Source organism: Vulpes vulpes, chromosome X (genome assembly GCF_048418805.1).
Source record: "Vulpes vulpes isolate BD-2025 chromosome X, VulVul3, whole genome shotgun sequence".
Taxonomy (NCBI): Eukaryota; Metazoa; Chordata; class Mammalia; order Carnivora; family Canidae; genus Vulpes; species Vulpes vulpes.
In genome coordinates this window covers 98,105,592-98,120,077 of record NC_132796.1, presented here as the reverse complement: position 1 = coordinate 98,120,077, position 14,486 = coordinate 98,105,592, and the positions used below count along the sequence as shown (strand labels likewise).

The window sequence follows — 14,486 nt, the reverse complement described above, 5'->3', positions numbered from 1 at the left end:
AAGCCATGGAAGATCATATTTATTTTTTTTAATTTTTATTTATTTATGATAGTACAGAGAGAGAGAGAGAGGCAGAGACACAGGCAGAGGGAGAAGCAGGCTCCATGCACCGGGAGCCTGATGTGGGATTCGATCTGGGGTCTCCAGGATCGCGCCCTGGGCCAAAGGCAAGCGCCAAACCACTGCGCCACCCAGGGATCCCCCGGAAGATCATATTTAATGACTTCACTTGTTCTTATAATAAAGTAGGATACCAGGTGGTTGGTTGTCTGAGAGTGAGCAGCGTGATGGTTGAGTTAGTAAGGTTGGGTTGCTTACCCAAGGACAAACCAAAGGTGGCTATAGAAGCTACTCACCCATCTAATCATTTCATGTCATTTATGTCACCCATCCTATCATTTATGTCATTCAGTGTATGTCATTGCCTTCAGAAAGCTCAACTGAGGGCACCTATCCCATGTTTCTAAAACTACCTGTACTACCCTTACCAGAGCATTTCTCACTCTTGATTATAGTGTTTGTTAAATTGTCTGCCTTGGCTACCATACTCTGGAGACAGGGAATGTATGTTTTTTTCACCATTGTGTCCCCAACACTTACCTCAGTTCCTGACATAGTAGGTGCTTAATAAGTATGTCTTGAATGAATGGCCTCGCAGCTAGTAGGAAGGGTAGTAGAGACTGAATCTCTAGTCTCTCTGACTCCAGATCTCAGTCTTTTCACCATAAGAAAGAGTAGGGTGCAAGGAAATTAGAGGTGGTGGCAGAAGAACAGTTCAAGTGATTTAGCATGGGCCCAGATTACTTGGAATGGAACAGCCCACTGGGTAAGCAGAGAAAATCAAAAGCAAGTACAGGTGACAGCGGGACTGAAAAAAAGCTGGAAGAATGGAAAATTGTGACCCCAAAATGGGCTATTCAAGGTAGAAGTACAGCTTGAAGAGATGGGATTCTGGGTGTGGCTCAGAGGAAAAGCATGAGCCAGGTTCCAACGTCTTCAGTGAATGAGGAGTGACCGGGAGGTGGCTGGATAACAGTGATTAGTAGGATGCAGGTTGGTGCTTCTCAGAGGGGCATGAGGGTGCAAGAATTTGGAGGCAGCAGCCAGTACCCACACCCCTGGGTGTGATGGGGGACAAGTGTGCGTGAATGAGCAGCCTCTACATGTGAGTCATCCTTGGTGGGAGTGCTGAGTTTGAGGGAAGGGTAAGAGTTAAACTGAACATCTTGTAAAAATGTTGAGGATGTGGGAACATTATTAACAAAGGTTTCTAAATAAGCCAAGTGAAAGTCTGTCTCTGTTTGCCATTTCTACAGATTGGGAAGGGACTTTGGGGACTGTAGGGATTTGTTTTCATGTTGGCTGCTTAAGAAACTGTGACTACTTGGGACACCTGGGTGGTTAAGTGGTTGAGCATCTGCCTTTGGCTCAGGCCATGGTTCCAGGATCAAGTCCTACATCAAGCTCCCTGCAGGGAGCCTGCTTCTTAAGGATCACCTTAGGTCAAGAACAAATTCTTCTCGCTGGGCTGATGGCTGAAAGGTACAAGGGTTCCTTTTGGAGGTAATAGAAATGATCTCTAATTATAGTGGTGGTGGCTGCACAATCATGTGAATATACCAAAAACCACTGAATTGCTTTAACATGGTAACTTTAATGTTATGTAAATTATGTCTCCGTATAAAAAGAGTTTTAAGCTAACTCATCTCTCCATCTTTCTGTGAATGACCCAGGTAGTGCATCTCGATGTGAGAGGCAACATGGTGAAACTTAATGATGGCTCTCAGATAACCTATGAAAAGTGCTTGATTGCAACAGGTGAGTGTCTCTGGAGACAAATTCCTTTCCTGGTAGGACTCATTCGAGTTTTAATGTAGCAGGCGTTACTTAATCTGAAGAAAACCAAAACCCAATCTTTCTGAAATGGGTGTCTTCTTTTGTTGCAAAGCCCAGCTAACTACAGGGATCTGATCAGCAATCCTTCTGGACTATCCTTGCTCTTCCTTCGGGTAAGGGCACAGATGGGTACGGAAGAGGATGGCCTTTTTTTTCCCCTCTTGCCATTTAGCCCTCACCCTCTCCTCTCCTCTCTGCCCTGTGCCCTGGAAGTGGTACAGCCTCATGGCTTCATTGCCGGGATTCCAACCAGAAATCAAGAAAGGGGACTGAAGCAGTCGCTTAAACCAACATAGCATGCTTTCTGGTGACACCCCTAGAAGGGGTTGGGGAAGCAAAAACTGAGGCCTTGTGGCCATCTCTGGGGAGGACGGGCCCTTTGTAGAGAGACTTCGAAACGGCTTCTCAAAAGAAATTGACAGAAGCCTGCTGGGAGGACAGGGAAAAGGAAACAAAGTCTCCCTGCCCTGTGGATGCTTAGGAGACACCAGCAAGGACCATGCTTGCCACTGTGTTACCTTTGTGTGTGTGGGGGGGATCGTTTGAACTAGCTTCCCGCTTGTTGGGCTAAAGGGTTTTCCTCCTATTTCCAGGAGGCACTCCAAGAAGTCTGTCTGCCATTGATAGGGCTGGAGCAGAGGTGAAGAGTAGAACAACACTTTTCAGAAAGGTAATTGCTTTAGTGCCTTCAATGTGTTGGTTTTTGAAGAGGTGGCATAATCTTGTGATCCCCAAGTGATCACCTAGGAATTGGGAGATGGGAATTCTATTTATGGCTCTTCTATAGACTTGTTATCTGGTCTTGAGCAAGTCACTGCCTCTCCCTGCACCTCAAATATCTCACTCAAGAGTTTTCAGCTCCTGGGTGAAAAATACATTTAGTGTTTTTATTGCTTGCTGTAGATCCTCCCAATTGCCCCTCCATAGTGGGTTTTTTCCTGATGTATTTGAGTCATTGAAACTCCTTATAGCCTCTTGGCATTTTACATTGCAAATGCTACTGTGGAGACTTTGAGGAGAAAACTCAAGTACCTAAGTGAAAAAGGAAGTGGCGGCTTTGCTTCTTAACACTGTGCTTTACTCATGACACCTGCTGAAATTTTCCAGCCACTCTTACAGGCATTTGAAAAGATTGGTTTCATCTTTTAAATTTTTGATAGAATAAGGTTTTATCAGTCTTTGCATCATTGACATTTGGGGCCAGATAACTGTTCGTTGTGAGGAGCTGCCCTGTGCATGTAGGATATTGAGCAGCATCCCTAGCCTCCACCTGCTAGCTACAAGGAGCACTTCCTCACCCCCAGTTGTGACAACCAAAAATGTCTCCAGAAATTGCCAAATGTCCCGTGAGGGAGAGGGGGCGAGACTGCCCCCAGTTGAGAATCAACTGATGCCAGAAGGAATATTACAATGGAGAGAGATATTTACATCAATAACAGAGGCTATATAATTGTGTTGGCTTCATACAAGGAGATAATTTTATGTGCAAATTACATGTCAAATATTTAGCAGAAAATATTTCTTGATATTATCCTATGCCCCTTTGGGAAATCAGTGGACTAAACTGGTGTGATCCTGCAGATTGGAGACTTTAGAACCTTAGAGAAGATTTCCCGGGAAGTCAAATCAATTACGATAATCGGTGGGGGCTTCCTTGGTAGCGAACTCGCCTGCGCTCTTGGCAGAAAGGGTGAGTACTGGGCAATGACCTTGATTTTTCTTTCTCTGGTCCTTTTTAAAAAGATTTTATTTATTTATTTTAGAGAGATTGTGCACGCAGAGAGTAGGGGCAGATAAAGAGGGAGAAACGGACTCCCCTGCTGAGCAGGACGCCCAATGCAGGGCTCGATCCCAGGATCCTGGGACCAAGACTTGAGCTGAAGGCAGACGCTTAACTGACTGAGCCACCTCTTCTCTTGTCTTATATCCCATACTTTGTGGGGCTCTTACAAATTCCAGGGGTGCATTTGCCAGGATCTGTAGAAAGAGTTTGATTAAGATTTATGTGGTAAAGGGCACCTGGCTGCCTCAGTCAGTAGGGCATGTGACTCTTGATCTTGGGGGTGTGAGTTCAGGCCCCACGGTGGGGACAGAGTTTACTTTTAAAAAAAAAAAAAGACTTATATGGTGAAAAACTAAGCATGGAGCTTAGTTCTCATGAGGAATCCCTTAGTGACCAAAAAGCTGTCATGACCAACTGAGCAGAAATGCTTTGTTTCCCTTCCTCTAGACTCTAAGCCAGGACTCCTCAGAAATAAAATATTAAGGGAATGCCTGGCTGGCTCTATTGATTGAGCATATGACTCTTGACCTCAGGGTGGTGAGTTCGAGGCCCACAATGGGTACAGAGATGACTTAAAAATAAAATCTTCAGGGGCACCTGGGTGGCTCAGTCCATTAAGCATCTGATAGATAAATCTCTTTTAAAAAATCTTTAAAAAAAAAAAGAAAATATAAAGGAAAGTGAGTTATTAAGATGGTAAGGGGAGGGCAACGTAGACTACAGAATTGTATGTATATCTGAACTCCTCTTCCCTATAAAAGACTTTCTTCAGATACATGATGGTTCCCAGTTTGGCAGATCTATGTGTTCCAGTTTGAATGTTTCATGGCAACCGTTTTCCTTAATGTTAGTTTTCAGCTGTGTGAAATCAGGGTGTCTTCTCAGGAGGGTGCTTCCTGTTCAGAGATCACAAAGCACATGTGTGAGCCTGAGCTGACACCTGGGTATAATGCACTCAGTTCATGGTGTGTAGTCAAATCCAGGGACGACAGATCTGGCACCTGTTGTGTTTGCCCTGTTGGTGTCCTCGTGCCCCAGTGCCCCACAAACAGGAGGTCTGGCCTGGGTCACAGCATTGTCCTGTGTGTAGTGAATGGCTACCTGCTGCTCCTTCACTTCTCCTCCTGTCTTCCCAGGATTGGCTTTTGCCTCCTGTTGTACCTACTCTATTTCTTCTTCCCAGCTCGAGCTTTGGGTACAGAAGTGATTCAACTCTTTCCTGAGAAAGGAAATATGGGAAAGATCCTCCCTGAATACCTCAGCAACTGGACCACAGAAAAAGTCAGACGAGGTAGAGAGACTTCTTTCCATATGCTGCCACTCTTTCCTTTGAGTTAGGCCTAATGCAAAGTTGGCTTCTGTGGGAACTCCCTTAACATATGCCATATCACCTGGCAGATGAAATATTTCCACCATTCTCTACTCAGCCAAGTTCATGTAGGTGTTCTGCATCTGATGCACCAAATTCCCAGAAGTACTGGAAATGAGCTGTGGGTGTGAGTTCTTGCAGTTCTCTGAGGCTGCCTGCGTACTGATGATTACTGGTTTTATGATGGGGTGCCTTTAGTCAGCTTCCCTACTTGTCATGAAGGGGAGGTGCTCACAGGCTCAGCCCCAGGTCTTGTTTGCCTTCACAGAGGGGGTTAAAGTGCTTCCCAATGCTATTGTGCAATCAGTTGGAGTCAGCGGTGGCAGGTTACTCATCAAGTTGAAAGATGGCCGGAAGGTAAGGAGGGGAAGATGGGCTGCCAGACTTTCCAGGTCTGCCCTCCCCTTTCTCATTCTTACTCCTTCATTTGATAACAGTAGACAGTTTTCATGGCAGCCACCATTAGCCTGTCATAATTTTCTGAATGAACTGTTCCCTCCATTAAAATAAGAATGTTGCACTGCTGGGGATTTACCCCAAAGATACAGATGCAATGAAACGCCGGGACACCTGCACCCCGATGTTTCTAGCAGCAATGTCCACAATAGCCAAACTGTGGAAGGAGCCTCAGTGTCCATCGAAAGATGAATGGATAAAGAAGATGTGGTTTATGTATACAATGGAATATTACTCAGCTATTAGAAACGACAAATACCCACCATTTGCTTCGACGTGGATGGAACTGGAGGGTATTATGCTGAGTGAAATAAGTCAATCGGAGAAGGACAAACATTATATGGTCTCATCCATTTGGGGAATATAAAAAGTAGTGAAAGGGAATAAAGGGGAAAGGAGAAAAAATGAGTGGGAAATATCAGAAAGGGAGACAGAACAGGAAAGACTCCTAACTCTGGGAAATGAACTAGTGGTGGAAGGGGAGGGGGGTGGGGGGGTGGGGGGGTGGGGGTGACTGGGTGACGGGCACTGAGGTGGGCACTTGACGGGATGAGCACTGGGTGTTATTCTATATGTTGGCAAATTGAACACCAATAAAAAATAAATTTATAAAAAAAATAAAAATAAAAATGATGAGAGCCAGAGTAGACACCTGTGAACTACTTTCGCCTTCCTGTCTATATCACAGATTTTTGAGATCTTACAAGGGTGGCAGATTTCTGTTCTGATGATGTGGGGTATGTTTGTGTTCAGAGGATATTTGTAAAGTAGAACATTAAATCTGTTTACCAGGGTTATGTAAGTTAATCAGTGATTTGTTTTTAAAGGTCCAATTCTTAGTAAAATAATATGCAGTTGCTATGTCCATAGACATACGTGAAAACTGTGGTAATTAGCTGAATTACTTCTTTTTTTTCCGCTCAGGTAGAAACTGACCACATAGTGGCAGCTGTGGGCCTGGAGCCCAATGTTGAGTTGGCCAAGACTGGTGGACTAGAGATAGACTCTGATTTTGGTGGCTTCCGAGTAAATGCAGAGCTCCAAGCACGTTCCAACATCTGGGTGGTAAGTGTGCTATAGCACGAGCAGGGATGGTTCCTTGTCCCCAGCCCATGAGCACATCTGCCCGGCAGTGTGTGAAAGCTCATCAGCACCTTGCCCAAATAGAGTCAGAATGTTTGGAGGCCAAGGGTAAAGAACAGAAATCCAACTACTTGATTTACAAGATCAGGTATGGCCTCATGCCACAAGCTAGTGGAAAAGGAAATGAACAATGTGTGTGCCTACAGAAATAGAGTTCTTCCCGTTTCACGGTTGGCAGCCACCATCGGCATTCCCCTGATGGACATGTGCCCAGCTTTCAGATTGATCTGCTCTTCCCTTTGCCCGAAAGTGAGCCCAGGGAATGGAGGATGAGGCAGTTTTAGAACAGTTTCTAGAAGGGAAAATTACTCTGTTTTCATTATATTTGAGCACTATTTTTAGCTGTTTTAAAAAATCCGTTATGACACAAACAAGACTATAGTATGTAGGAACCATGAGGTAATTTCCCCATTGTTAGATCATTACAAGTGTATTGTGTTTGATTATGGACTCTGCAACTAAGGACATAGAAACTTTGAAGGGTGTTTTTCCCTTAAAGCTTTTTTTTTTTTTAAAGATAAAGTGTACTGGATTTTAAAATATATATATTTATTTATTTTAGAGAAAGAGTGTGTGTGAGCAGGGGGAGGGGCAGAGAGAAAGAATCCCAAGGAGATTCCCCACTACTGAGTGCAGAGTCCAACTAGGGGCTCCATCCCAGGACCCTGAGATCATGACCTGAGCTGAAATCACGAGTTAGACACTTAACCAACTGAGCCACCCAGACACCCCTAAAGTGTACTGAATTTTTTTTTAACTTATTATAAAAGCAAATGCACGGGCACCTGAGTGGCTCAGTTGGTTGGGAGTCCAATTCTTGATTTCTCTGTGCTCAGCAGGGAGTCTGCTTGGGATTCTCTCTCCCTCTGCCCCTCTCCTCACCTCTCTAAAATAAACCATAAAAAAGCAATATGCACTCGACGTGGAAAACACAGACAAGAATGGAAAAGGAGGGAAATCACCTATAGCAACCACCAATATGTTGGTGTATTTCCTTCCCTTTGTTGTCTTGTGCATAGGGTTTTTTTCCCTGTTGTAGTTGGTCATAGTAAATGTGCTATATATAAACATTTGTATCCTCCTCGTTCTTACTTACCATTCTCATGTATTTTCCATGTTGCTTCAGATTCTGTGGTCTGATAATAATAGTCCACCACATAGATTTCATAGTTTGCTTCACCATTGCTCACACATTGGATTTTTAGGTTGCTTTGGGGGAGTCTGAATAACCACAAAGGTTTCGAGCACTCACGTGCCACATCTTCAGTGAAGTTGGCCTTGTTCACCTTCAAGCCAAGGTTCTCTCTCTGTCTCTCTCTCTCTCCCTCTCTCTCTCTCTGCTTGAAACCCTAATCTCACTTCATCTGTATCTGTCCCATGACACACTGCTGGTTTGCATTGCACTATAGTGAGGAATGACGCTGCATCTTCCTCCACTAGATTATATACTCTTTGTGGGGGGTCAGGTTTGTCTCAGCCACCCAGACAGTATGTACTTTGTACAGAAATAAGTTCTCCATATATTTGGTGAATGAACGAATAGATACTGAATTGACTAAAAGAAAATCGTATCTTGGGAAAGATTTCTAGGTCTCACACCTAAAAAATGGTTTCCATGCACAGGAAAAAATATTCTGCAAATCATGGTTGTTAAATATTTGGTCTCTGCTAAGGGCAGAATGAGAGCAGAAATAGGTGTGAGCTGCAGCATAAAAGATTTAGCTTCACTTTGTGGAAGCATAGAATTTTTTTTGTTTTGGGGGGGTAGCATAGAATAGTTGTTTTTTTTTTTTTATGGAATCTCAACTTTTTTTTTTAATAGCGTAGGTGCGATTCTGGCCTATAAATGGAAAACACTAATTTGTTAACAATACAAGGTTTTTTTTGAGCCCTCAAAATATATATTCTGTCATTAGTTTCCTTTTTTTATCATGTGCTCATGTAATGTATTTGTTTCCAAAGGCAGGAGATGCTGCATGCTTCTACGATATAAAGTTGGGTAGGAGGCGGGTAGAGCATCATGATCATGCTGTCGTGAGTGGAAGATTGGCTGGAGAAAATATGACTGGAGCTGCTAAGCCATATTGGCATCAGTCAATGTTCTGGTAATAGTTTTGTACCTTGCAGATTCAGCTGCTTAGAACATAGAATTAATGGAACTCAGTTAGTTTCCTTTCCATGTGGGCCAATTAGCTTCATGCAGAAGAGGGAGAGATTCCATTTTTCCATGCATTTTCCACCCAAGCAGCCTTCCGGTAAAAGGCCTCACCTGGCATAAATTAGACTGGGTGAATGAGTGTAGATGGCATCAACACTTCTGATAAAATAGCTCAGAATTTGAGCTACAGTAGGTGATACAAACATGTACTCTTAGCTATAAATGGCAGCATATTTTTATTTGTTCTTTAGTGCTAACTCTAATGAGCACAACATACTGACAAAAAAGACAGCCCAGGGGTGCCTGGCTATCTCAATCAGTGGAACCATGAGACTCTTGATCTCAGGGTCATGAGTTTGAGCCCCATGTTAGGTGTAGAGATTACTTTAAGAAAAAAAAAGGCAGCCTACTCATATGTCCTTAAGATCAGCAGTTCAAAGTCAGGCACATATAGGCACTTCTCTGGATAGCAAAAAGTTACCAGTGGATGTTCCTGAGTACTGGGATTGGCCTTATTCGACACACTCTCATCTTGTTACTTTGAAAGATGGGATACATAAAAAACTTCAAGGTATCAGAAGCCTCTAAGCAGTTTCAGTTGAGGCAAGGTATCAGAAGCCTCTAAGCAGTTTCAGTTGAGGAAATTCTCAGCTGGTGAGAATACATTTTAGGACAATCACACACAGTTTTGTGAGTGGGCAGCAGAAACATAACAGATGGATTCCAGGGTCAACACATATAAGAATACAGTTAGGAAAAAAAATAGTCCATAGCTATAGAGTTAGCAGTTAGGTCACAGGAGCAGAATCCAAGAAGTTATTGTAGACCATTCCCTGAAGACACCAGTCCAATGAGCTTCTGTGGTCAAGAAATGACAACACTGTAATAAAAAGAGCATAAGGAATTTAGTCGATATTCTAATAGTGTTGTAAGGGGACAAATGGTAGCTATGCTTGTGTGAACACAGCATAATACATAAACTCATCAAATCACTAAGTTGTACATTTGAAATTACTGTAACATGGTGTGTTAATTATACTCAAATTTTAATCACTTAATTAAATGAGGACAAAAGGTAGAGTACCAGAAACAAAACCACGAGTAGTGGCCTCACATGATTACAAAACCATGGTGTCTGTGCCACAAGTACTCTTGAAGTTGCTGGCATATTAAGAACAGTGTGATGATGATAGGAAAAGTTTCCAAGAACAGTTGAAACAACCAAGTAGATAGAGGCATTCTAATCTTGAAAAATGAAGGCTCAGAGGAAATACTGCCCATTAACGAAACTTTAAAATATCTCAGATTGTGAATTCCATAAGTATGGAACACTCGTTAAAGCTTCAAAAACGCAGTTTTAGGATGACATAAAGGAAGGTAGGAAATAGTAAAGTTGAAGAACCCATCACTCTCCAAGTATGGTATGGGGTAAAAGTGTGGCTACATTTAAGCAAATGTAGATCATTGTATGGATATGTATGTATAATAGAAAAATAGAAGGAAAGGAAAATAGAAGCTGCTTTGGGATAATAATGCTTTCTCCCAGTTGTCCCCAGATGCCCCAGCAAGCTGACTGATCGGTTTGGCATTTCTCTTGTTGCACATACCAAATTCTTTGGTTGGCATGACCCAAAATGTGGTGTCTTAGACAAAATTAAAATACAGCACCGTGTCATTCTTTGCAGTCCCTTGACAGAACACCCTCTTCTCTCTCTCTCTTAGGAGTGACTTGGGTCCTGATGTTGGCTATGAAGCTATTGGTCTTGTGGACAGTAGTTTGCCCACAGTTGGTGTGTTCGCTAAAGCAACTGCACAAGACAACCCCAAATCTGCCACAGAGCAGTCAGGTAAGGAAAGCCAATTGCTTCCCTTGGAAGAGTGCTGAGAAGCAGTGGTCCAAGTCCTCCCAAACAAGGGTTTTCTGTATTGGCCAGAGGGAAGTGTCTGTGAAAGCCTTTCTTCATGTTGTGCTTTAAAATAAACCCAGCCCGAAGTCCACACTCCTTTGTGGTCTGAGAGCTAGCAAAATCAGGCTACCCTGGTGAGAACGGAGACTCAGATGTTGTGGTTGTTCATCCTTGCCTCTGGATGGTAGCGAGTTCAGCCACTCTTGCTCAGTGTGCCTCTAGGGACTGGGATGCCCTGCGCGCTGCAGAAAACCTGAACTTTTAATATTTTTATACTTTTTATCATTCTTATTTACTTCCCACTAATCGCAGGAACCTTAGTTTAGGCCTGAGAACCTTAGTGTAGGACCTTCTATCCTCCATGGGACCTGGGTGGTGAAGAACTGGGCTGAGTGATTCTTGAGCTGCCTGTAATTCCATTTGTCACATCTTCCCACCGGGTTTTCTTTAGATGGGAGGCACCTCTCATGGAATGAATTTCTCTCCCACATGCATCTCTTTCATTAACTCTTAGACCTGCTCTCTCTCCCTTCCATGACCCTAGCTGAAGTTATTTAACCTTTGTATCCTCTTGTCAGAGGCATTTTGAGAACAGGCTGTCCTTTAGGAAGGAGAGAGCAGGATATTATATGGACATATAGGTCCTTTTTCCATGTACTCCAGGTGGATGACATATACCTACTCCTTCATTCAGCCCTCTCTGGAGAATCAGATCCAGGAGAGGGACCCAGAGACTTATAAACTCCGGATCACTACTCTGTACACCGGATAGTATTATTTGCAGCCTGGTGGTTCTCAAAGGACAACATGCTCCCTCCCCAGGAGGAGATACCTCCACTGTGGTTTTCCCATATGGAAGCGCCCTCTCCTGCTTTGGCCAGAGTGCCTCTCTAGCAGCACTGTCCAATAGACCTTTCTTCTCTAATGGCAGTGTTTTATTTCTGCTCTGCCCAACACATTAGCCACTAGCTGTATGTGGCTGTTTGGCACTTGAAATGTGGCTAGTGCAAATGAGGAACTGGATTTTACATTTTATTTAATTTTGGTTAAAATAGAGTAAGTTTTAATTAATTTTTAACTAATTTTAATTAGAAAAGCTGTTTGTGGCTAGTGGCTACTGTACAGGACTGTGCAGCTCTAGAATGTTTCTCAGAGGACAAGAGCAAGTCTTCAGTCTGAAGAAATCCAGATACCAGGAAATCATTAATAGCATAAATTTAAAATGAGATAATAGGGGAAGTTTTGGGTCAGACTAGACCCAGTGCCCCAGAGCCAGCAAGGAAGAGCTTTTGTTGGCTTTGTCAATGGAGAGGAGCTGGAGAAGGCCAGTGTTTACTGAGGGGAGCATAAAAAACAAATCCTCTAGGAGCAGCTTGAAGCAGGTGTCAAAAGATATTTGCCTGCTAGAATTTCCTAAGTTCGTAACTGACTTTGTTGTGTTTTGATTTTGTTTGTTTTGGGGGTTGGCCACAGGGACTGGTATCCGCTCAGAGAGTGAGACAGAGTCTGAGGCCTCAGAAATTGCTGTTCCTCCCAGCAATCCTGCAGTCCCCCAGACCCCTGCCCAAGGGGAAGACTACGGCAAAGGTGTCATCTTCTACCTCAGGGATAAAGTGGTGGTGGGGATTGTGCTGTGGAACATCTTCAACCGAATGCCAATAGCAAGGAAGGTGGGTACCTGCCAGAGCTCCCGGAGGAAGATGGGAAGCACGGGCCAGAGTATGCACCTGGGACTTCAGCGGGTGCCCTGCTATGCATTGTCCACCTGGGTCAGACTGTGCCTGAGCAGAACAAAGGTGTAGCCTTGGCTCAGGAGCATTTCTTTTTCACGCAGGACTTGGCTGGGTGGCTCGGGAGTTGGTATGCACTCACTTGGGGTTGACAAAGCTGTTCACACAGCTTCCTCCCGGTGCAATGCAGGGGCTGGCCTGGGCTGCCCCATTGTGCAGGCCAGCCCTAGTGCACGCAAAGTGAGTCAGTGACCCCTTGTCACTCTCTTCCTCAGATCATTAAGGATGGTGAGCAACACGAAGATCTCAACGAAGTAGCCAAACTGTTCAACATTCATGAAGACTGAAGCCCCCAGCAGAACAGGCAAACTCCCTGCTGTCCTTGACGGCAGCTTGGATGAGTAAAGGAGCATTTTTTATTCAGCAGACTCCCTCTGTGTGTATGAGTGTGAATGGCAAAGTCCTTTGTGAATATTTCAACCATGTAGGCAAATTCTTAATGTTCACATAACTAAATAAAACCTGATTCTTCTAAATTAAATTCTGTTCTCTTTGAGAGGGAACGGGTGGGTGAAAGGAGGAGAGCTGTGCATATTAGCGGGCAAGCACACTGGAGCTACTAGGCAAGTGCATGATTTTTCTCAGCTTTGTCGTCCCTGCTCCGCACTCTCAACTATTTCAGTTCCCTGAATGTCTCTCTTGCCCCATCCGTTGTTGAATGAGCGAACACATATACATGGAATAGACTCTGCTTTACCCAGAACAATTCCTGTTGTCCTGTTCAGAACTGGCTTGGATCCACGAGGGGTCAAAAAGGTCACTTACTGCAAAAGAAACAAGGGTTCAGTGACCTGGCGATTCATGGCTAGACCTGGAGACAGATTCCTTGAGGGATCATGATTTCTGAACTCCCATCTCTCAATCCCTCCATGCACTGCCCCTCAAACTAGAAATTCGCTCTCCCCTAACCCCTTTTTCGTAATAGGCTTATAGACAAGCCTTGCTGTACAGATGATTTCCTGAGAACAGAAGTCAGAGTTTCATAAATCAACTTATTTTTTTACATTTCAAATTACTTTTAAAAATCAAATCTTGAAAAAAAAAATCAAATCTTGGCAGGATCCCTGGGTGGCTCAGTGGTTTAGTGTCTGCCTTTGGCCCAGGGCGTGATCCTGGAGACCCGGGATTGAATCCCACATCGGGCTCCCTGCATGGAGACTGCTTCTCCCTCTGCCTGTGTCTCTGCCTCTCTCTCTCTCTGTGTGTCTTTCATGAATAAATAAATAAAACCTTTTAAAAAATCAAATCTTGGGATGCCTGGCTGGCTCAATCAGAAAAGCATGCAACTCTTGGTCTCAGAGTCGAGTTCAAGCCCCATGTTGGGTGTAGAGATTATTTAAAAATAGTATCTTAAAAAAAGAATCTGCTGCACTAGGACAGATTCTTACTACATGTATACAGGTTTAGTGAAATAGGATCTGATGCGTGGCACACCCAAATCCATATGTAGAAAACTCACCTAGCATCCTATGAAATAGGAATTATTCTACAGTAATAATCACTACTTACAAAGATGGTGGTAGTTCTAAGATCCTGAAGCACTTCACAAATCATTTTTAAAAAGATCAAATTGTGATGTGTCTTTTTTTTAGTGTTATGTGCAATTTCATCTAATTTTTGACAGTTGTTATCCTTGTATGGAGTGTCATTGTAATTCAGTTAAGTAAAATGAAATGACTTATTCACCTAGTCAGTGTTCATTGAGTGCCTAGTGTGAGTCAGGTAGATGTCAGAACAGGAAGATGGAGGAAACATGACCACTTCAGGAACTCCTGGCATCAGCTTAGGAAGGCAGACATGTGTACACAGGAGTATAATACAGTAGGATGTGTCCACAAAAAGACAAAATACTGTGGACACACCAAGGATGGAGACCAGCCAGCGCAACTGTCCTTCGTCAACTATTGCTGCTGGATCACTTCCTGAAGTGTCACTTAGTCCACGTCTTCCCAGCCACATCCCCACCCCCACCCCCCATTGTCAT

At 43.6% G+C, this 14,486-nt stretch overlaps 1 protein-coding gene across 2 annotated transcripts in view; it reads left to right on the top strand.

Annotated features, from left to right (window-relative positions):
- The window catches only part of AIFM1 (apoptosis inducing factor mitochondria associated 1), a 33,027-nt gene extending 20,049 nt beyond the window's left edge, over positions 1–12,978 (top strand). For both annotated transcript variants that reach the window (XM_026018111.2, XM_026018110.2), the window contains exons 7-16: positions 1,734–1,818; positions 2,490–2,566; positions 3,478–3,586; positions 4,863–4,970; positions 5,317–5,405; positions 6,429–6,569; positions 8,610–8,752; positions 10,528–10,652; positions 12,186–12,382; positions 12,718–12,978. In XM_026018111.2, the coding sequence (XP_025873896.1) occupies positions 1,734–1,818; positions 2,490–2,566; positions 3,478–3,586; positions 4,863–4,970; positions 5,317–5,405; positions 6,429–6,569; positions 8,610–8,752; positions 10,528–10,652; positions 12,186–12,382; positions 12,718–12,789 (1,146 nt within the window). In that variant the 3' untranslated portion in view covers positions 12,790–12,978. The remainder of the gene's footprint in view (positions 1–1,733; positions 1,819–2,489; positions 2,567–3,477; positions 3,587–4,862; positions 4,971–5,316; positions 5,406–6,428; positions 6,570–8,609; positions 8,753–10,527; positions 10,653–12,185; positions 12,383–12,717) is intronic.
- Positions 12,979–14,486: the final 1,508 nt, after the last annotated feature.